The 22,500-nt window shown below is 50.4% G+C and overlaps 2 protein-coding genes across 4 annotated transcripts in view; one reads left to right on the top strand and one right to left on the bottom strand.

Moving 5' to 3' along the window:
* The window catches only part of LOC135242961 (mitochondrial import inner membrane translocase subunit tim16-B-like), a 137,207-nt gene extending 119,542 nt beyond the window's left edge, over positions 1–17,665 (top strand). Inside the window, exons 10-31 of one of the 3 annotated variants that reach the window (XM_064314333.1) lie at positions 3,058–3,112; positions 3,620–3,677; positions 4,274–4,419; positions 4,998–5,093; positions 5,636–5,740; positions 6,108–6,261; positions 6,592–6,767; positions 7,066–7,174; positions 7,374–7,460; positions 7,604–7,746; positions 8,083–8,187; positions 8,446–8,531; positions 8,925–9,066; positions 9,318–9,407; positions 9,695–9,811; positions 10,226–10,361; positions 12,025–12,116; positions 12,611–12,697; positions 15,713–15,797; positions 16,006–16,142; positions 16,295–16,360; positions 17,482–17,665. In XM_064314333.1, the coding sequence (XP_064170403.1) occupies positions 3,058–3,112; positions 3,620–3,677; positions 4,274–4,419; positions 4,998–5,093; positions 5,636–5,740; positions 6,108–6,261; positions 6,592–6,767; positions 7,066–7,174; positions 7,374–7,460; positions 7,604–7,746; positions 8,083–8,187; positions 8,446–8,531; positions 8,925–9,066; positions 9,318–9,407; positions 9,695–9,811; positions 10,226–10,361; positions 12,025–12,116; positions 12,611–12,697; positions 15,713–15,797; positions 16,006–16,142; positions 16,295–16,360; positions 17,482–17,583 (2,374 nt within the window). In that variant the 3' untranslated portion in view covers positions 17,584–17,665. Of the gene's footprint in view, positions 1–3,057; positions 3,113–3,619; positions 3,678–4,273; positions 4,420–4,997; positions 5,094–5,635; positions 5,741–6,107; positions 6,262–6,591; positions 6,768–7,065; positions 7,175–7,373; positions 7,461–7,603; positions 7,747–8,082; positions 8,188–8,445; positions 8,532–8,924; positions 9,067–9,317; positions 9,408–9,694; positions 9,812–10,225; positions 10,362–12,024; positions 12,117–12,610; positions 12,698–12,902; positions 14,930–15,076; positions 15,235–15,712; positions 15,798–16,005; positions 16,143–16,294; positions 16,361–17,481 lie in introns of those variants that run through there. The other 2 variants (XM_064314331.1, XM_064314332.1) reach the window with 2 other exon arrangements.
* Positions 17,666–17,748: 83 nt separating this feature from the next.
* The window catches only part of glis2b (GLIS family zinc finger 2b), a 42,423-nt gene continuing 37,671 nt past the window's right edge, over positions 17,749–22,500 (bottom strand). The window contains exon 8 of the mRNA XM_064314341.1: positions 17,749–22,500. This exon is cut by the window's right edge and continues 492 nt beyond it. Coding sequence (XP_064170411.1) covers positions 22,298–22,500 — 203 coding nt within the window. The 3' untranslated portion in view covers positions 17,749–22,297.

Below are 22,500 nucleotides of genomic sequence, written 5' to 3'. Positions count from 1 at the left end.
ACCCATACACCCCCCTGCCTCCCAAAACACCCGCTAGTGCTCGCCCTGTCCGCTTCCCATCAAACCTAGTCCCAGAGAGAGGCCGGCTGGGGTGTTCTGGGATATTTTTAATCCTTTATCGGAACAGTGAATCCCAAATTGCTTTTTACCCTCATTAATTAATCTGCTCCCCGTCCCAGGCCGTGCCTGGTCCCAGTGCAGCTGCACCTGAGGGGTGTGGCTCCGCCCCCATGGCGCGGGTCTAGGGAACAGAAGTGTTTTTGTGAGGCTTTTGCATGCGGACGTGTGCATTTGTGGGAGTAAGGAGTAAGGGCCAGTTCTGGGACAGCAACGGCAGGAGAATAGAGCACGGTCACAGAATCACCCAAAATGGTCTGGAGGGAAACAATGACTGAGAGAGAGAGAGAGAGAGATGGAGAGAAAGAGAGAAACACCGTGAGAGGAAAAGAGCAAGGGCAGCTCGGTCACCTAGGCCAGGAGCTGGGCGTCAGCCGCTCAGCCGGAACCCGGACCCTCGGGTCCCCTGCCCGCACAATTAATGTTCACCCGAATTCCAGCAAAAATTAATCACTGAACCGGACCTTTCACACCACCCACCACCGGAGGGGATGACTGACAGGGCATTAACTCTCCCAACCAGGAAGCCACTCACGGTTAAACAGAGAGATAAATAAACATAGCCTCTCTCTGATAGCGCAGCCGTGGAGAAGTGACGTCAGCCTTTTAGTCGTCGTTGGGCTTTTATTGAACGAGATAAAGAACATAATCAGACTGGACCGAGTGAAAGTCTGCCTTTTACACACTGTCTCTGTCTCAGCTGATGCATGGTGAGCTTTCTGGGACAAAATGGCCGTCAGGCATCACCCAGATAGGGGCTACGTGTTCGCGCCTCTTCCCCCCAACCTTTCACTGTGCAGCACGTTAGAAGATGAAAGTCGTGAGATTTTTTGACTGGACTGGAAATGTTTGGGCCCCCCCAACCAAAATGTGGGTTCCATTTGGGGTTGTAGGCGCTCACACGCCTATACCCTGTCCCGTCCCGTCCCACCCTTACCCGCCCCCCCCCACCCCCCCTCGTGTGTCCACAGTAAAGGCTTTGGGCCTGGCCCAGGGCTCTGTCATTATACCTCCGTTTATAGAGTATGACATGGAGTGCTGAGCGGTGCCTTTCAAAGTGCTGCCGCCGCTGCTCGTCTGTGCGTAGAGGCGTGGTGCGGCGGCCTGACCGCACTCTGACCGTGATTTACCGGTGGAGAATCTGTCCACATTCCTCCCCCCCCCACCCCCACCTGTGAAAGCCTTTGCTCTGCCCGCTCCTGGTCCTGCCACCCCACCCCCCCCCACCCCCTTTTAAAACTCCCTCCTTCTGTCAGATGCGCGCTGGAATGCGGTCGTGAGCGCGGCTGTTCGCACGGTCGGGAGTTCGCGTGCGTTCCCTTTCAAAGACCTGACCCCCCCACCCCCCCTCTCTCTCACGCGGTCACGGTCGTGTGCAGGGCTTATCGGGGAGGCCTGACCCCCCTGTCTGTCGTTCACACGGTCGCCATTGTGTGCGCCGCTTATCTTACGCCGGACCCCCCCCCCTCTGCTGCTCAGGGGATCGTTACAATCGTGACCCCCTCAGTCACGGTTATCTCTCGTGTTTGTCTCCGATCCATTCCACAGGGCTCTGCCATGCTAATGGGGCTTTATTTCACTCTTACTTCCCTGTTGCTCTTCCTGTTCACTTAAGGGTATGTGTGTGTGTGTGTGTGCATGCGTGTGCGTGTGTGCATGCGTGTGTGTGTGTGTGTGTGTTGTGTGTGTGTGTGTGTGTGTGTGTGCGTGTATTGTGTGTGTGTGTGCGTGTATTGTGTGTGTGTGTGTGTGGTGTGCATGTTTGTGTGTGTGTCGTGGTTGTTATGGTATTGTGTGTTGTTGTGGGTGATGCATTTTGTGTGTTCATGTTAACCGGGTGTGTGGGTTACAATCCAGGTGAGGTAATGCAGTTAAATTAAAACTTATTTGTGTTCAGCTTTTATGAATGGATAGCATGTAAAAAACATTAAAATCCAAGATAATGGCATCTGCTATGCAATCCTGTGTTCTTGTTTACGTGCTTGCATTCATAGATCTCCATTAATGGAGTATGTTAGTGTGTTTAAAATGTTTATTTCTTGACTCTTGAGCAGTCATTTTTCTGTCCCTGTGCTCATTTATTTTGTCTGCAGTTCCACTTGAGTGAGCAAACGAAATACTCCTCACGCGTTTCTGCTCCTTTGCCTCTCGGTCCGGTCCGAGCCGGCGTTCAGGCCGGTGTTTACGTTCTCTCGTCAGTTTATTTTTTTCATCATGCAGTCTCACTAGACACGCCCCCCTTACCCCCCCCCCCAATCTGCTGATTGGCCGTGTTGGGCTGACCGGTACCAGCGGACTCTATTCACAAAAGAGTCAAAGTCATCTAAAGTTCAGAAGATTCAGGCCCGCCTGTTCCGTCCTTCACCAAAGGGCAGCCAGCCGTCAAAACAAAAAAAAGGCACATTAAGCAAAACAAATGAGCATCCTGAAGAGGAGATATTTACTTTTTATGTTACACAAAATGTAAACTTGAAAAAACATAGATATATATTTATGTTTAAACTCACATTGTGTGAATGTCGGCATGGTCCTCAAATATCAGTCTACAATGCTCAAACTTCACGGTTCCATTACATTCCTGTTTTTTTGTGCTGTGAGCAGGTATTAGGCTGTAAAATGAGCTGTTTTTACTCCATTTTGCAAAGTCTGGTTAAGAAAACTGCGGGGTTCAGTGTGTTCCCTTGGACAGATGCTTTGAAATGGTGCCTTTTTATTCTGTAGGTCTGTGACTCCATCTAGTGGTCAGAAGAGGTAACTGCCAAAATTGGTATCGACAAACTGCTCGCTAATGTGTGCCCAGCAGCCAGAAACAAAAGCGTAATAATTGTTGAAACATTTGCATTTAGTGAATTTTCGCTACAATTGTGAGACTGTTGAACATTGGAAGAGTAAACTCTCCTTTTCTCTCTTCCTCCCTCCCCCCCTCTTCTTTTTCTCCAGCACCTTGATCCCTCTGTTTGACCCTGATTCTGGTCTCCTGGTGGTGGCAGGAAAGGTAAGGGTTAAAGTTCATTAATTACCCTCCTAACTCTTGAATCTCACTGTTAGCAGTTAGTCAAGTGCTGCTGGTTTAGCCAAACTCAGCACAACACAGGGGATATATTTCAAGAATATACTCCTGCTTTTTCACCAACTCAACTGCGAGGTGATCTCAGAAGAGATTGTAGGCCCAGGCCCCAGTATGTGATGGTTTGACATGGACATGGCACTTGAATAACGCCATTTTAACGTGTATTTAAACATCTTCATTCAGAACCCCCCTGTCCCAAACAGCACCTTTCTGAATCCTGCACCTCTCTCACCAGCGCACCCTTGTAGAGCTCCTGTCTTCTGTTCTGGAGGGCTTGGAGTCCTTGGAGCCTGCTGGTCATAAGTTTGAGTCCCGGGGCCCGCTGGTCCAGGAAATAGACAGCTTTATGATTGGGTGGTGCAGGTCATGTGATGCGAGCTTGCAGGCGCTGATTGGCTCAGATGGCGTGAAGGCTGAATTGTGTTCCCACAGGGCGACAGTGTGATTGACTGCTTCGAGCTGAGTGACTCAGAACCCTTCTTCTCTCAAGGTGAGACCGCTTCGCTTCCGTGCAAACGCTGCACCGCCATTCAGCTGCACCAGGGGCCGCACGAAACCTTCCCCCCCCTCTGACCCTCTCTGTCCCCCTCTGTTCCCCTCATGACACTCTGTCTCCTTCAAAGTCTGCTTTCGTTTCCTTCGTTGCCCTCACTGTCTCTCTCTTGTCTCTCTCTCTCCCTCCCCCACACCCCCTCCTTCACTCTTCTGCTTTCTCTCTGTCCTTCTGTTCTCCATCCCACTCATTCCCTCTCTCCCTGTCTCTGTCTCTCTCTCTCTCTCTTTTTTTTTCTCTGTTTCTCCAGCCCACTCTTCTCTGGTTGTCTCTCTAAATTCAGTTCAGTTAGGTTCAGCTTTATTGGCATGGCAGTTATGAGAAGCAAACAAAAACCAGCACAGTGAATAACAGAAATGAGGGTGGGAGGAGAATGTATTAACAATTGAAATAATTGTTAATGTGGGGAAACAAATATGAATCAGTTATGTCATTGCTCTTGAAAAATATAACTGTCACCACCCGCCTCCCTCTCTTTCTTTCTCCCTCCTTTCCTGTCTTCCTCCCCTTCATTCTCTCTCTCTCTCTCTCAGTGAGTCACTGTCTGACAGAAACCCCCTCTCGTGGCGTTGCCATGGTGCCCAAGCTGGCGCTGGATGTCGGGTCCTGTGAGGTTCTGCGGGTGCTGCAGCTCACTGACAGCTTCATTGTGCCCATCAGCTACCAAGTGCCCCGCAAGGTCAGCCCCTCTCTAACCCCTGCGACCTTTCACCTCTGACCCTGCACGTACAGCTCAGCTTTCTGTTCACAAAGACGCTTTACAGGGCAACAGGAAGTAGGAAAATGAGGAAAGACCGGGCCTGAACCCCTAAGAAACCAGTGAGATAAAAAACACACACACGCACGCACACACACACGCATACACAAGAAAGCCTCCCTGTTATTGCCATTTGTCAGTAACTCAACAATAAAGAATAATGTAAAATACCCTCTGAGATCTGTCAGTTAATGTACCATTAGACCACCTTAAGCCTCTATAATCCATCTGTCTGTCTCGATTCTGCTCACTGACCATGGACCGCTGCCTTCCATACGACCCCTACTGTCGACCCCTCTGTGGGCTCACTCTGGTTGGCTAGTTCTACAGACACATCCTTTAACCGCTTCCTGCACAACCGGGGTCGGAGGTCGCCAGTGCCCTCCTGGGTCAGCCCGCCGTCCCGTTCCCAGTCCGTCGTACCGTGTGATTGGTGGCTCTTGTTGATGTGACGCTGATGTTTGCTGGAGGTCAGTGCAGAGCTGTGGTATTTCTCTCAGGCAGGGCAGGACTTCCACGCAGACCTGTACCCAGACACTGTGGGCCAGACGCCCGCCATGTCTGCGGAGGAGTGGTGGCAAGGAGAGAACCGCCAGGTACAGCACAGCCTCCCTGTGTTACACGACACAGCACAGCCTCCCTGTGTCACACGCTACAGCACAGCTACAGCACAGCTACAGCACAGCCTCCCTGTGTCACACGCTACAGCACAGCTACAGCACAGCCTCCCTGTGTTACACGACACAGCACAGCCTCCCTGTGTCACACGCTACAGCACAGCTACAGCACAGCCTCCCTGTGTTACACGACACAGCACAGCCTCCCTGTGTCACATGCTACAGCACAGCCTCCCTGTGTCACACGACACAGCACAGCCTCCCTGTGTCACACAACACAGCACAGCCTCCCTGTGTTACACGACACAGCACAGCCTCCCTGTGTCACACTCTACAGCACAGCCTCCTTGTGTCACACAACACAGCACAGCTACAGCACAACTGCCCTGTGTTACACGACACAGCAGAGCCTCCCTGTGTCACACAACACAGGCACTGAACAAAGAATACAGAACATGAATGTATTTGATCACATGGCCAAAGCCATCACTAACTCAGCATCCAATCACAATTGTCCTCAGGTGCAGAGGGTCAGCCTCCACCCAGACAAGCGGCCAAAGCCTAGCCCTGCAGCAGCCAGTAAAGAGCCAGCTAAGAGCAAACTGTCAAGTGGGAGGAGCAAAGAGGTGAGTGACAGGGAATCAGCTCTTATATTTACAGTACAAGACAATGGTACCACTTTAATCCTCACAGACTTTCTGTCTTGGCGATTTGCAAGGTGGACAGTGGTGGCGGTCGCACTGTTATGTAATACAGACAGTGTCACGTATGATTCACAGTATTCTGTAAATGGCATTCTAGTTTTCACGTTTTGACATTTAGATTGATTTATTCTTAGTTATCTGTTTTGTGTTGTTTTTCTCTTTGTTAAGCAGTCATTGATAAAGTTTTTATTTTCAAAGTCTTTTTCTGCAAAAGCTGACATCTAAGTGGAGAGGAACATGGAAGTTTATCTCCCTCTCCCCTCCTCTTCTCCCCACACCCTCGCTGTAGGAGGCGCCTGTCGGTTGCTCCTCCTCCAGCAGCCCTATGACCACGCCCAGCAGCAGTGTTGCCCCCTCCCGCTCCCCCTCCTCCACCAGCGGCCTGTCGTCCGGCTTCCTGCCCAGCCCCAGCCAGAGCAGCAAGGCCATACAGAGCATGCTGGGTAATGGGCCGTCTCTGCGGTCTGATTGGTGCAGGCTTTCTGAGGAAACTGTGATGAAACTGCCACTGCCTCCAGACCACCCTGAGTCACACTGTGCTTGAGTCTAAACTAAATCACATTACCTTTTTATGGTTTATTGTTATGCTGTTATTGTTATGCACTTTTTTATTATTCATTGTTTTCTTTTGCGGGTAAGTGACACAGGCACAATATTTTCAGATAAGTCAACAAAGCTTTTAAATTTAAACGAGCTCTCTCTCTCTCCCTCTCTCTCTCTCTCTCTCTCTCTCTCTCTCTCTCCCTCCCTCCCTCTCTTTCTGGCCCCTGTAGGACCCAGCTCTAAGTTCCGGCACATCCAGGGTAGCGTCCTGCACCGCGACACCCACTTCACCAACCTGCGGGGCCTGAACCTGACCACGCCCGGCGAGAGCGACGGCTTCTGTGCCAACAGCCAGCGCGTGGCGGTGCCCCTCGCCATCGCCGGGGGCCAGATCGCCGTGTTTGAGGTAGAAAAATTAATCTGACCTGTGGGGAATTGGTCTGACAGTTTTGAGTCTCTTGGCCGACGCAGATACAGTGAGTGTTTCTCAGGAGCTGAGTGCGTGTCGTATTTTTGAGACGATCCCTTGAGTATAAAATGTATGTGATAGTTTTGAGATGATCCCTTGAGTATAAAATGTATGTGATAGTTTTGAGATGATCCCTCGAGTATAAAATGTATGTGATAGTTTTGAGGTGATCCCTTGAGCGCCTGTTTCCCTTGTCCCTTGTTTCCCGGTAACCGTGCTCCTCCTCCCTCTCCAGCTGTCGCAGCCTGGTAAGCTGCCCGACACGGCGCTGCCCACCATCCAAAACGGCGTTAACGTCGCCGATCTCTGCTGGGACCCCTTCGACACCCACCGACTGGCAGTGGGTAAGACACACTGTGTGTGTGTGTGTGTGTGTGTATGTGTGTGCATGCACTTGTGTGCAGATGTGTAAATGTGTGTGTGCCTGTGTGTGTATGTTTGTGTGTGTGTGTGTGTGTGTGCATATGTGCCTGTGTGTGTGTGTGTGTGTGTGCGTATGTGTATGTGTGCAGATGTGTAAATGTGTGTGTGTCTCTCTGGCAGCGGGGGATGATGCTAAGATCCGGGTGTGGCAGGTGCCAAAGGGAGGCCTGGTGGAGACTCTGACGGAGCCAGAGTGCGTTCTGCAAGGTGAGGAAGGGGAGGGGGGGTGTGACCCATGGGGGTGGGGAGGGACCGGACCTGGGGGGCGGTGGGACGGTGGGGCGGTGGTGGGGGGAGGAGCCTCTTTGTCCTTCACGCTGCACAGCTGTGACTGCTCTCTGCGCACTCAGGGCACACAGAGAAGATCTACTCCATCCGCTTCCACCCGCTGGCGGCCGGCCTCCTGGCCTCCTCCTCCTACGACCTGTCCCTGCGTCTGTGGGACCTGGAGGCCGGGGAGGAGGTGAAGCTCCTGCAGGGACACCAGGACCAGGTGAGCCGGGGGGGGGGCGAGGGGGCGGGGGGGAAGGAGGTGAAGCTCCTGCAGGGACAGCAGGACCAGGTGAGCCGGGTGGGGGGGGGGGGGGGGGGAGGAGGTGAAGCTCCTGCAGGGACACCAGGACCAGGTGAGCTTGGGTGGGGGGTGGGGGGAGGGGGGGGCGGAGGAGGTGAAGCTCCTGCAGGGACACCAGGACCAGGTGAGCGGTGGGGGTGGGGGGGGGGGGGGGGGGAGGGGCGTGGGGGGAGGAGGTGCTTTTTATACTTGTGGCTCATTCATTCATTTCTTTTCCCTCTCTCCCTCTCTTCCTCTCTTCTTCCCTTCTGACAGATATTTGGGATGGCGTGGAGTCCGGACGGCCAGTTTCTGGCCACTGTGTGCAAAGATGGGAAAGTGCGCATCTATGACCCGCGCAAGTCTGCCGAGCCTGTACAGGTGTGTACAGCAGCGCCCTCTACCTGGCTGGCTGACTAATGGCTTTCAGTCACACATGTTCCCTATTTTACTTTTCTGTAAAATTTTTACATGGCAAACTGCAGTATTGCTGAGGCCATCAGAATGCCCACCTCCCTCTGTCTATGCCCCTCCCACCTGTGGCCCTCCTTCTCTGTGCATTCCATCTCTCCCCCCACCTTTCGTCTTTGCTCCACCCCCATTAATTCCATGCCTCTCCCCCCTGCCTCCCCCCTGTAGGAGGGCCCTGGCCCCGAGGGCCACAGGGGGGCGCGGATCGTGTGGGTGTGCGGGGGGGAGTACCTGCTCGTGTCCGGGTTCGACAGGTAAGGAGCCAGAGGGAGGTTCAGACAGTAACACCACAGCTGGTTCAGACCGCTGCTACATGTCTTATGTGCTGCTCTTTAATCACAGAACTCACTGTGCAAAGAGCAGCTTCAGCATCATAGAGAGCAGCCATAATGGATTGAGAGGATCAGTGAATAGTAAAATATCTCTGTCTAGGAACTGGGCCTTTGACATCTTCTGAAAGGTCGCATTCATTTCTAATTATTTAAGAACGTAAATGTCTCAAATTTTCCATTTCAGCTGAAAATATGAGCCTAAAGATATTAACTGACAATTCTGTGTATTTTGAGGTTACCTAGTTTAAAAGTGTCTGTAATGTAAAGGTGAGGTTACCTGGACGTAATGCGCCCCCCCACCCCTTCCCCCCCCAGCCGCAGTGAGAGACAGCTGTACCTGTACTCCTCCCAGTCCCTGTCCTCCGGTACCGTGGCAACCGCCTCCACCGACGTCTCGCCCTCCACCCTCATCCCGTTCTACGACCCGGACACCAGCGTGCTCATCCTCACGGGAAAGGTAGGGCTGAGCCTGCGCTCTGGAGACGCAGTAAGAGACTCCATCCACAAGGGGGCGCTCCTAACGTCTGCTTTTGGTGAAACAGTGCTGCACTCTTTTCAGTTATGGAACTGCGGTTGTCCTGAAGAACCTGAGCAGTGATGAACTCCCCATACTGCATCTCTGAAACACAATTGTGTGTGTTTGTGTGTGTGTGTACGCATGTGTGTGTGCATGTGTGTGTGTGTGTGTGTGTGTGTGCGCTCTTACAGGGTGATACCCGTGTCTACATCTTTGAGATTGAGCCAGAGGCTCCCTACTTCCTGGAGTGCAGTTGCTTCAGTTCCCCTGATCCACACAAGGTATTTGAGCCGTTTCCTTTTCTGCTCCTCTCAGCTTCCTGTTCCTGTCTGTCTCTGTCTCTTCCTGTTTCTCTTCTTCTTGTACTTTTCAGAACCTTCATCGTTGTTTTATTCTGAAACACTTACTGTGTCACACCTTTACTACAAAAATGATTTGTTTAAACATTTAGGGAAGTACCACCACTCAGTTGTTTTTTTAATTTGTTTCCTAACAAACTGATGACATCATAAATATCGGGGGTGGGGTCTTGGCAGTGTGACACCTTCCTGTTTCCTGTGCCGTGCAGGGCCTGTCCTTCCTGCCAAAGACGGAGTGCAACGTGCCCGATGTGGAGATCGCCCGAGCTCTGCGGCTCACCAAGACCACCATCGAACCCGTCGCCTTCAGGGTGCCCCGCGTCAAGGTGACTCATGCAGCAGGAGCGCCCCCTGCTGGCAAACTTGAGATGCCAGTCACAGGCGCCCATTTTGAATAAACCACAGTGGTGGTTTTTCACTGTCCTGTTTCCCCGCTGACTATTTCAGCGGCAAATATGGGTATTTGTTAAAAATGTGTATTGAACAGTGTTATGACTGAAATGTAGCAGAGTTCAGAGTGTGATTAATTCCATTGGCCAGAGACCTTAGTCTTTAGGCCTGGAAAGCCAATCGCACCTCATGCTGTGGTGTGCAGGTGGGGAGGGGCATGGTTCAGAACCACAGCAAGTCTCCCGCCATTTCACCATGCCCATGTCCTCTTAATACGGTGTGCAGACACGCTGACCTAGCGGGGTTTCCGCGGTGATTGAGCGTGCTTCCCGCTCTCCTCCGCCCCACAGAAAGAGTTCTTCCAGGACGACGTGTTCCCCAACACCGCCGTGTGGTGGGAGTCCGCTATGACGGCCTCGGCCTGGCTCTCCGGCTCCAACGGACAGCACCGCAAGATCAGCCTCCGGCCCAAAGACATGGCCCCCGGTACTGTCCCGCCTTCCACCCCCCCACCCCCCCCCGGCCCAAAGACATGGCCCCCAGTACTGTCCCGCCTTCCACCCCCCCACCCCCGGCCCAAAGACATGGCCCGGTACTGTCCGCCTTCCACCCCACCCCGGCCCAAAGACATGGCCCCGGTACTGTCCCGCCTTCACCCCGGCCCAAAGACATGGCCCCCAGTACTGTCCTGCCCTCCACCCACCCCCGGCCCAAAGACATGGCCCCGGTACTGTCCCGCCTTCCACCCCCCACCCCGGCCCAAAGACATGGCCCCGGTACTGTCCGCCCTCCACCCCCACCCCTCCGGCCCAAGACATGGCCCCGGTACTGTCCTGCCCTCCACCCCACCCCCGGCCCAAAGACATGGCCCCGGTACTGTCCCGCCTTCCACCCCCCACCCCGGCCCAAAGACATGGCCCCGGTACTGTCCTGCCCTCCACCCCCCCCCCCGGCCCAAAGACATGGCCCCGGTACTGTCCCGCCTTCCACCCCCCACCCCGGCCCAAAGACATGGCCCCGGTACTGTCCCGCCTTCCACCCCCACCCCGGCCCAAAGACATGGCCCCGGTACTGTCCTGCCCTCCACCCCCCCCCGGCCCAAAGACATGGCCCCGGTACTGTCCGCCTTCCACCCCCCACCCCGGCCCAAAGACATGGCCCCGGTACTGTCCCGCCTTCCACCCCCCACCCCGGCCCAAAGACATGGCCCCGGTACTGTCCTGCCTCCACCCTCCCCACCCCCGGCCCAAAGACATGGCCCCGGTACTGTCCTGCCTCCACCCCCTTCCACCCTAACCTAACCCTAACCCCCGGGACAGAAATCATTTCCAGCATAGCACCTCATTTATAAAGCCATTCAGTGCACCTGGAAAAGCATAAAGGTTCATCTGTGTAGGTGGATGCCTGCCAACACACTGAGATCTCACAGGTCACTGAAGTTCTTAAACGTTGATTGATTTTGGCTGTAGAAGCCTCAAGGTTTAAATTTTGCACAGAGAGTTTTAAGGAGCTTTTTATCGTGCTTTTGTGCTGGTTTATACTATTTATAAAAGAGCTCTAATTTTTCTGTAGGCGTGTACATAACAACTGTGCTGAAATCTAAAGTGCTTTGAATCAATGACGTTAACGTTCTGTTTTTTAAAGCACATGGTGTCCTTGAAGCACTGCTTACAGAGTTTCAGTTCGAAGTGTTCCTGAGAGAAAAAAAGCTTGGAAAACAACATGAAAGTTATTTCCTTGAATTTAGCTATAGAAATACAGTAGGAACCCTGAACAGGAAGAAAACAGACACACTGCCCTCCTCCCCTTAGTTAGATAGTCATTACTGGAAGAACATTATGGTTGAATTTTAACTTCTATTTGTCCACATCTTAGGTGTGTATTCAACCAACTTAACTTTGTCCTTTACTTTGACTCACAAGTAAACGCAAGCGCTGCACTTTCCTCATAAACTCAGTTAGGGCAGTTAGTTTCAGTGACTTGCTGAACTCTCCAAATTGTATTTCTGAAGAAAAAACAGTAACATTGCTTTTAGTTGTTAGCCGAAGATGGCCTTTTGTGGGACTCCTCTAATTGTCTGTCTGTCTGTCCTTCTGTCCGTCTGTCTGTCTGTTTGTCCATCCGTCCGTCCGTCTGTCCGTCTGTGCAGTGAGCGAGGCTCCCAAAGAGGCCCCTGTGAGGAAGTACATGCCCTCATCGTACTATCTGGAGGAGAAGACCGATGAGCAGAAGAAGGACGAGGTATAGCAGAGGCCTACAGTGACGAGGGCCTGACCGGTGCTCTGAGACTCCAGTGTGGAAGTCTGTCTGTCTCAGTGCTGTAAATGTGGTTTGTACTGTACTGTGCGCTCGGAAACTGTTATTTCCTGCGTAACCGCTTTGTTGTGTATAGATCGGTATGCTGGTTGAGTTTTATGGGGTGGCAGTATAGTGCAGTGGTTAGGGAACCAAATAAAGAGGTTGCAGGTTTATTTTACAGCTGGGGTCCCTTCATTGCTTCAGTAAATATCTAGCTGTGTAAATGGATTTTATGTTGAATGTAAGCTGTGTAAGTCACAGTGAACAATCTGTTAAATAGTGGATTGGAATGGGATGTTTTAGAATGGAATCTAATGGAACGGAATGGAATGGAATGGATTGTAACTGAATGGAATGGAATGGAATGTTTTGTAATAGAATTGAATGGAGTGAAATGTTCTGGAGTGGAATATAATGGAATGCACGATGTGTTGCAGTTGCTGAGTGCCATGGTGGCAAAGCTGGGAAACCGGGAGGACCCACTGCCACAGGAATCCTTCCAGGGAGTGGATGAGGATGAGTGGGTAAGGAACACACATGTGTGTGCACACACACACACACACGTATGTACACATTATCAATATGCACACGCACTAAATATGCAGACACACATGTACACACTATGTACGCATACGCACACATATGTACTTTGCACTCACACACACCCAGATACACTCAGATCCGTACCCCAGTAACACACAGTAACCCTGGCCTGTGTTTCTCTTTCAGGATGATTAGGGTACCCTGTTTACCTCATGGACCAGTCAGGGTGCCAACAGCAGCCCCCCCGGAGAAAGGAGTGGGGGGGGGGCTGGTCTGGAGAACACGCCATTCCTGTGTGCCGAAAAACCAAGACATGCCACCACACACCTCGAAACGTCCACGCTTTACACTCCCCACACTGCCCGACCTTCACAACCAGAGCTTCCTTTCACCTCATAGCCACGATCCGCACTCCACACTGAGCAAAATCAGAGCAAACTGGACATCCCTGTGGCACCTTAACGTCCCCACGACGCACAATCGCACGAAATGTCTTCATAACTGGATAACTTAAAAAGAAAGAAGGGTCGCACACTCTGTTTACTCCAACGCAGATCTTCATCGCCAACGTTTCGGCAGCAAGCTGCCTTCGTCAGGGCCTTTACCTGCGTGTCCTTCTGGTCTGCACCTCGCTAAAACAAGGTGTGCGTTTTCTTTTTCACTTTTTATAACTGGATAAGTCCGAACAACCTGAGGGAAACGGACATTTCAAACACGCACAGCAAAGAGCACACGCGGACAGCCGAGAAACAGGGTTAGGCCCGGAGAAGTGCTGCTTTTTATTCTGTAGCCAGGCTCGACTGTGCCATGAAAAATCCGAATTAACTGGAATCAATTCACTCTCTGTTGTGACCGAATTAGATTTTTTTTTTATATGAAAAGGTACAGTTCCTCCTTAAAAGGAAAGAACTCCTCCTAAAAATGCAAATGTGTGAGATCACTTCCTGATCTGAGCCCCCCCACCCCCTACCAACAGTTGCATCAAGCACCACCAATCCACACATCAACATGCAGCGTTCAGATGTGCTGTCACTCAACATGACTCATTTACATTCTTCACGTTAATACTGCCTATACTGCTCAGTGACATCATAGAGGGGCGTGGCCCCCTGACTCTGGAATATTTCCTTTCAAAAACGTAGCTTTCACGCTGGTTTAAAGTTCTTACATGGAACTTAGGGTTCAGGATCAAATGACATTTCTTAGGCAAAGGCAAGTTAAGTATATTTTCACCAAGGTCAATAAGGGCAGTAGACTGTATTTACAAAAAGAAGTGATGTTCTGATTGAACATATAGACAGTTTACTCAGCAATACCAGACAATTGACCTAGTCTCTGATTTATCTGGGCTCAGGCAGGTGTTCTTTAAAGATGGTAGGAGTGGTTTGGCTGTCTGTGGGGATCAGGGTTGGGGACTCACTTCCATACGGATAATTGTATTTGTCAGAGTGATATCTGGTTAATGTGTCTGTTGCAGTGTCTCACGCTGTGGTGGTTTTAATATTGATATTATGTGTTGGCTCTTAATCCGCTCTTTCTCTCTGGGAGTCTCGTAAAAGGGCATTTTTATCTTTCAGAAATCTTCCAGGTTTAACACGGTGACAAATGCACGGTCCTTTTTATATAAACGTTTAACTGGAATCTCTGTTCTTTGTAACAGTCAGTGACCGCTGGAGACATTTGAGGGACACATTCTTTGACTTTTTTAAAAATTGATATAGATAACATTCCTTTTCATTTTCTTTAAGCGACACAGTGTTACTAACTATTTGGTGCAATCAATTAAATCCAGAATTTGTTTTTCATCAGGGCTATAAAACAGGGCAATACTTGGAAGATGTATTTTGAACTAATCATGTTTACAAAAAAAGAGAAGAAGACTGGAATTAATGTACAGTGTGTGGCATGGTACGTACAGTATATTTTACAGCAATTATAGATTGAACACACACACACACACTCACACACACACACACACACACACCTGTGACAATTTGTGGGAAGTGTTAGTCTTTAATGTGTCTGTCTCACACGTGCCTACAACACCTCCTCCATTCTCACAAATGTATCATGTATTCTACCTGGGAAAACTAATGTATGCTCCATTTTAAAAAAGCTTTTATACTTGGAATGATGTTTTTTTTTCCTCTTTGTCAGTCTTTCGTAAAGTGGGAATGTTGCCTTTCAATAAATACCTTTTTTCAAAACAACAATTGTGTATTATTATCATTTTTAATTTTTAGTTTTGTTATGATTATTGTGAATAAAATCTCCTGCTTTTGAATTGGTCACGCCCTCTTCGACTGATGTACAGTGTAATTTTGACTGCCAGCCAGTATGTGGCGGTATTCTTGCGCTGCATCACATACAAATGTGATCTCTATGGTCCGAACGTGATCCTTGAACTTTAACACTACATTGACTTTGATAGTTGTACATGTGAGAGATAGCTGTTTCTTGTAGCTAGCTAAAGTATTTCGACGGATAGTGCTGTCGATCACTGGAGGGACAAGCCATGGTTTGTGTGTTCTGTTTTTTAAGCGCTGTCGTAAACCGTATCATTGAGTCATGTATGGTGCTCAGTCGGAATACACTTAACACAGCGACGTATTCGATTTGTCGTATTCGATTGCGTCCTATCCAGATTGCCTGCTTGCCCAGTCCTTGGGACCGTTGGTGTTGTGTGTGTTGCGTTGGGTTTCTGTATTGCTGCATTTGCCAGTTTATTTACAGCGATATGTGAAGGTGGCAGGTCCCTCTTTTATGTTATAATCACAGGCTGGACCAAACACGTTAATTATGACATTGTCTAGCAGTTTAGCTTGCTAGCTGATGGTAGTACTGTTATCATTTATAGTTTAACAGTTTTTCAGGAACAGTGCGGTATGATCGCAATTTGGTGGGTTTCCTTGTGTTACTCACTTGCTAACAGAGTCAGTGCGATAACTGAACGTTTCCAGCGGGTTTCACATGTTCGCCACTGCGTTTGTTCGCAGGCTAGGTACCTGGCGCAGATTGTGGTGATGGGCGCGCAGGTGGTGGGACGCGCATTTGCACGAGCGTTGCGACAGGAATTCGCAGGTATGCGTCGTCTTTGCGCGTTACAAAACCGTGAATTCATCATTTTGTGAAAATTCGGGGAAAACAGGCGACATTTGGTCTGATCTGGAAAATATAGAATGATTTGTATTTCCAAGGTAAAATTTACGTTTTGATGTGATGACTTGTTTTGGTCTGTAACGTGATGTAGTGTATTAGAAGTACAGAACTCCCCCCTCCCTGTGTTTAGCCAGTAAAGCGGCAGCAGAAGCAAGGGGTCGGTCGGGACAGCAGTCTGCAGCAGCCACCAGCATCACGGGCATGAGCTTGCAAGAGGCCCAGCAGATTCTCAATGTGTCCACCCTCACTCCGGAGGAAATACAGAAGGTATTAAAAGTTCACACCCTCTCTTTTCTCTCTCTTCGCCCTCATTTTCCGGCATATGCGCGTACACGTGCGTTCTTACGTACGCCTTTGCTTGAAAATTTCTACTACTCAAGATTTATCTGACCCAAGTTCTTTTTTCTATTTCCCGACAGAGTTACGAACACCTTTTTAAAGTCAATGACAAGGAAGTTGGTGGGTCTTTCTATCTCCAGTCTAAGGTGAGAACTGTCATCATGTTGCTATCATAATGTAAATCATTTGGGAAGTATAGACATATTTAAAGGACCACTCAGTAACTTTGATTGCTAATCAACGAAAACTACGCTGGATCATGGTACTCATAGTTTTTATCGTCTTGCACTGGCCATTAGGATTCTGTTAGCAACCAGAATTACCGAGAGGTCCTTTAACTGTCCGTGTCTGCTTTAACTAAACTAAAACCATCTCATTGACGATTAACTGGCAGCTTGGAAGTCAATGAAAAGGGGAATTGCACTGGCACATCCCACACATTGAAATCGAGACCAAGTGGAAGTGTTTAATTTTTCATACCAAAGGGATGGCATCAGGAGACTGAGCCTTCGAGCCGGTTTAACTGGTGCTCTGTTCACTGTCTGTGGCACGTGCACTATAAATGGACGCAATGTACTCGAGACTTGTCAGTCTTAGTCAAACAAACTGCATGTCATCCCCATTCAGCCTACCCTGTAGCCAGCTCTCGGTACTTTAACAAAATGTCATTGGTGTGTCCTTGTGGTTGACTGGAGCATCGTTGGTTTTAATCCATCTTAAAAATGCCAGATATGGGGGCTGCTCATTGGCTCAGCCAGTTAAGGCACTGATGGTGCGTGGGTGGGACCCACGGTCTCCTATCGAATCTGGGCCATGTCAGTGCTGTCTGTGACCCGCAAACCCTGGAGGCTGATGTACAACTGGCTCTGGCCTCACCTGGGGATGGGAGGGTATCAGTTTCAGAGGATAACTACATCTAGTTGCAGACCATCACCCCCTGCTGGTTGATCGGGGACCTGTAATTCCTGCCTATTAAGCTGCAGAGGACGCATCCTCCCCCAGCTCACGTCTGTGGGACCCCAGCTTCTGGACTGCTGTTGCTATGAGTGTTGCGTGATTTGGTGTTCCAAATTTGGGGAGAAAAAGGGGGAAAAGCATAACAAAACAAGCTGCTAAATATATATCTGTGTACAATAATCTGCGTTAACCCCTCCTTTTTAAAGAGCTTGTTTTTAATGCTCATAAAGACTGTACGTGCAGTTGTGGCTGTACGAGTGTCCCACAATCCCTTCTGCCCGTCTTAATGGCCCTGCACGTGGATCTGCAGGTGGTGCGCGCTAAGGAACGATTGTACGAGGAGCTCAGCATTCAGAAGAAGGACAGCCCCCCAGCACAGGAGCAACAAAAACAGCAAAATCCAGAAACATGAGTCTGAACTCCCCAGTGAGCCTCCCCAATCCCCTCCCACTGTAAATTAAACTCCCAATAAAGCCCTCTCCATTTTCTCTTCAGCTGTACGTCCTTGTGCATCTAGATTCTCATGACACACACACACACACACACCACTCACCCACGCAAAAAGATGGCAAGAAACTACTTATCAAATGAGACTTTATTAAACTTTTTTTTTTGTTTGTTTCCTCTCATTGACATGGTCATTATCGTCATAATAAACTTCCTCTAAAACAGGAGCACACAGCTATGTTGTACCAATTGGAGACTTTTACAACTCTAAAATTCTGCACGTTCGGCCTCAGAACGTGGTGCCGGGAAAATATATATTTATATTTATATATATATTTATATATTCATATTTCTTATACTGTATATTTTCTACATTTCACCTATAATAGAAGGCACTTGGAACCGTTACAAATACTGATATTAATATATCTCAAAAGATGTGCAACAAAAAAAAAAACAAAAAAAAAACTTGGATACTGGCCTTTGCTGGCCTTAGTCTATAGTATTAACCCTTTGTGCAGTGCTGTGGCACTTCAGAAGTGCAGTGTCCCTCCGTAGCGACGCTGCTGGCTAATTTAACTCATCGTTCTAGTGCCCCGTCAATTACCCACCTGGAATTTCAGTTTGCTCAATGCAAGCCAGAGTTCACTCGTCTCTCTGGTCTCCCCCTTGGAATACAAGAAACCCTTGCAAACATGGGGGAAGCGTACCGCTTTTTTTTTTTTTTTTTTTTAATGATGGGGGGGGAGGGGGGCTGGAGCAGTATGAGGGACACGTTTACAGTTAGGGCTCCATCTCATTTTGGACCTTGATTTCTGTGCATACTGTTATGGAATAAGATCAAAAGAATTTTTGGTCCCCAAAAGGCCCCTTAAAAGCCTAGTATGTGGAATGTGTACTTTATGTACTGTACTTAAGGATTTTCCCTCTTGTGATATATAATTGAGAGATAAATAACATTTTGCCAGTGGAGGGGCGGAGAAAGTGCTGACAGATTCTGCACGTGCCCAAAGGGTTAACGTGTCAAAAACAGCTTATTTAACATTGAAAGATGTGGATCCCGATAGGACCCGTGTCAATACCAGCTTCCTCCACTAGAGGGAGGCACACACCCTGCCATCTCTGGCTTCAAGGAGGAGGAGGAGGAGAAGGAGGGGTGGTGGGTAAGGGGTGGAGAGCCGTGGCTGAACATTCCGCTGTTGCCAGGGGAGACCCTCCCTGCTCCCCGCGATGACATCGTCTGACTTCACACAAGGTCTGTCCACTCACAGCGAGAACCTCCCACTCTACTCAGAGCTGTGTGCGTGTGCGTGCGTGTGTGCGCACACACAGTGTCAGAATGGCAATAGCAGATGTGACTGCAGTATAAAAGGAAGGTGGCAGTTTCTGACTTTAATCTTGGCTTCTGCAAAAAATCCTCTCGAGGCTTGAACTCCACACGCGCGCACACACACACACACACACACACACAGGCAGCAGGCCCTCATTTTGCATTCCTTTCCTCTTCTCTGTCTCTCTGCAGACCCTCTGGACCACAACATATTTAAACAAAGTAGATTAGATTTGTTTGTTTAGTGTCTCTTTTTCTTGTTAGAAAGCTGGGTGGATACAGGGATCACCTCCTTTAGTTTTAATCTTTAAAGTGGAGAGTTCAGCGGCCTGGTTGGGACAGAGCGGTGTGCGCCTTCGGGAGGGGGGTGGGGGCGCGCGGTCGGAGGGCGTTTGTGTAGTGCTTTGGGAGCTGGACCCCAGTGTCCTGAAGGGTCCAGGTTTGAGTCCCTGACAAGGTGCTGTACGAAAACATTCCAGAACCTTCATTGCCTCAGTGAAGCATGTTGCTGCGTATGTTAACGATATGGGAAGTGCGGTCAATAATAGTGTCTGCTAAGCAATTAAAGTAGGCAGTGAAAGGTCAGTGTGTGTGTGTGTGTGTGTGCGCGTGTGTGTGTGTGTGTGTGTGTGTGTGTGTGCGCGTGTGTGTGTGTGTGTGTGTGTGTGTGTGTGTGCTCTGAGCAGTCTGGGAGGTTGTGAGTGAGGCAGTGCCACAGCTCTCTGAGCGTCCTGGTGTCTCCACTGTAGTCTACAGAGTGAGATTTAGGGGTCCGATTTGGACCCAGTCAGAAGGAGGCGGTCACACAGAAAAGTGTGGGTTTCTGTCGTCGTGTGAGATTTCACCTTTACCAGCGGAGACACCAGCGCTATGAGGTCTGACCTTGAACTGAGGCCACCTGCCGTGTGCCCGTGTGACAGTCACAGACGTTAAATTTCTCTGAGCAAACTCCCCCGCACCCCCGGCACGGCACAGAACCCCTGACACCGCCTCCCCCCTAATCCCGCCCTGCTCCACCCTGCCCCGCCCCTGGAAGGAAGCTGGTCACAGAGCAGCGATAGCAGACACAAAGCAACTTCAACATTGGGAAATGTCTCGTCTGGAAAAAGCCAACAACTGATAAACAGCAATAATCATAATCATCACCTTTCTGAAATAGTGAAAATACCACCATGGGAATGTACAAAGCAGAGAGAGAGAGGAGAGTGCGTGTGTCTGTGTGTGTTTTGGGGGGGGAGGGGGCAGTTGTCTCTTGCAAGAATGCTCTTTGTGTGAAAATCTGAAGAAAGAAAAAAAAAAAAAACCCACCCCAAATCTTTCACCCTGTTCTCCTCTCTCCAACCTTACACAGTGTGACACGGTCAACATTCTGCCAACATAATCTCCCTGCGCCACAGGCATGGAAGGACCCCTGGGCCCGGACAGGAAGGCGGCCAGTACGTGCCTGAGCAAAAGCAGTACAGCCGTGCCAGAGAGCTAGCAAGGGGGAGAGGGTTACAGCAGGAGAGTCAAGTAAAAGAGAGTGGAGTCCAAATATGACCCTGTAGAACCACAACAAAAATCTACAATACTTTTCAAGCGAAAGTGCGCACCATATTTGCTGTGAAATTACTTAATTCCTTCTTAAAGAAAAGTTCAATGTAGTGTTTTTTAAAAGCTGTGGAATTCAAGTCTCTTCAGCACATTGGTCAAATGTTGCTAAGTGTTATCCAGCTGAACTCCTCCAAATTAAATGCAGAATAATAATAATTTTCCAGTATTCTGTCTACCTGTGTGTGGCTCTCCGAAAGGTCAGATCTGTCCGGCACTCTGAAGCGTGGGACGCGCTGCGCCCCCTGTTGGTCACAATGCAGTCCCAACCTTGGCCTCTGCACTGAACGTAAATCGCTTGGTACTGCTGTCTGTTAACGCAAGGACAGATCCACACGACCGCGTTTTTCACACCGAACGAGCCGGGCTCTCCACAGAGCGAGATGGGGGAGGACCTTCTCCTCGCTCCTCGCTGCTGCTCAGCCCGTGTGACTGCAGCCGACTCCTCTCCTCGCTTTGGTACCCTCGCGCTGGAAATGCAGAGGAGCAGCGTTCGCAGATCAGCCCCTTCGCCGCCACGCTGCATTCGGCTAAAGCGAAGCTGGCCCGGAGAGGCCTGGGTGACTGCATGATGCACCGATTGCTATCTACACCAGGGGGCGCCAGTCGCACCTGCAATTAAGATTTCCAGAGGGGGAGTGGGGGTGGGGGTGGGGGGGGAGGGGGATGTTGCTGGTTAAATGCCATTGTCTGCCTTAAATCTAGTTGGCTCCGAGCCCTTACACAAACCCTTTGTCCTCGATGGCCTGGGACGGCCTGGTCATGTGACTCCTCTCCGTGTCCCCGTCCGCCTGTGGACTGTGGGAAGGGGGTCACGTTGACAGTACAGTTTTTTGTTTTGCCCCCTCCCTTCACAGGGGTGGATTGTCGATATTGAGCCCTGCTCCCCCCTCCTGACCCTGCCTGCTCTTGTTTTTTTTCTGTTTACTTTTTGAGGTACTGGGGGAGGAAAGCAGAGAGTGTTTGATTTGACGCTCATCAAGACCTCTGTCCTGCCAACACACCACCCTGCCCCTCCCCCACAAAAAAAAAGCAGGGGGTTCCTGTTCCACGGCAGTCTTCTCTGGTCTCAGTCGCGGTACCGCAGAACGCGGACGTGGGCGAGACCTCTCCCCGCTCTCCCCTGTTCTTGTTCTAGGCTGCTGTTCTTCCAAACGCCTCTCTCTCTCTTTTTTCCCGCGGGTTGTCCGATGGCTCTGCGTGTAAAGGGCTGGTGGAAGCCAGTCTGTGTCCGCTGCGTCCGCTTGGTCGGCCCGCCAAAGTGCAGGCCGGTCTTAAATAGAAATATATACATGTGAACCAGGGCTTGAGTAAGGGTACCAAGCTTTAGAACGGGTCAGTACACACGTACATCAGGTACAGGGGGAGGGGAGGAGGGAGGGGTGGAGAGAGAGATAGATAGAGAGAGAGAGGGAGAGAGAGAGAGAGCGGAAGCGAAAGCAGCACTAATAGCCTGCTGATCTCAGCCCGCTGCTATGGCAACACAAGAGCATGTGACAGGAGTCAGTCCTCCCCCTAGTCGTGTAAACCTGGGTGAGAATGGAACCCACAACCTTCTGTAAACCCAAGAGAAGGCAGCACCCTGGGTGTGTGTGTGTGTGCGCACATGTGTGTGTTTCCTTGGTTTTTCAGAAATGCTCCAACCATTTAAGATCTGTAAAAAAAAAAACAGCGGGCAAGCTCTCACCTTTGACCCCTGACCCCCCCCACCCCGCCCCTGGCCCCGCCCCCTGACCCCCCCCGCTCTGGAATGTGCGTGTCAGTTGACCACAGCTGGCTTCAGCAGCAGGGACCCCGGGGGGATGACCACCCAGCCGGGGGAGAGGGGGTCGTGGCCCACCCCTGCTGAGAGGTTCAGGACGGCCCCGGGGAGGCCCCCCAGGAGCGCGTCCTCGCCGCCCTGCCCCTCCCCCTTGGCCCCGCCCTTGCGGGCGGCGGCGCGGCGCTCCGGGCCCAGCAGCG

This window comes from Anguilla rostrata, chromosome 17 (assembly GCF_018555375.3).
Source record: "Anguilla rostrata isolate EN2019 chromosome 17, ASM1855537v3, whole genome shotgun sequence".
Lineage (NCBI taxonomy): Eukaryota > Metazoa > Chordata > Actinopteri > Anguilliformes > Anguillidae > Anguilla > Anguilla rostrata.
This window is presented reverse-complemented; position numbering and strand designations above follow the sequence as displayed.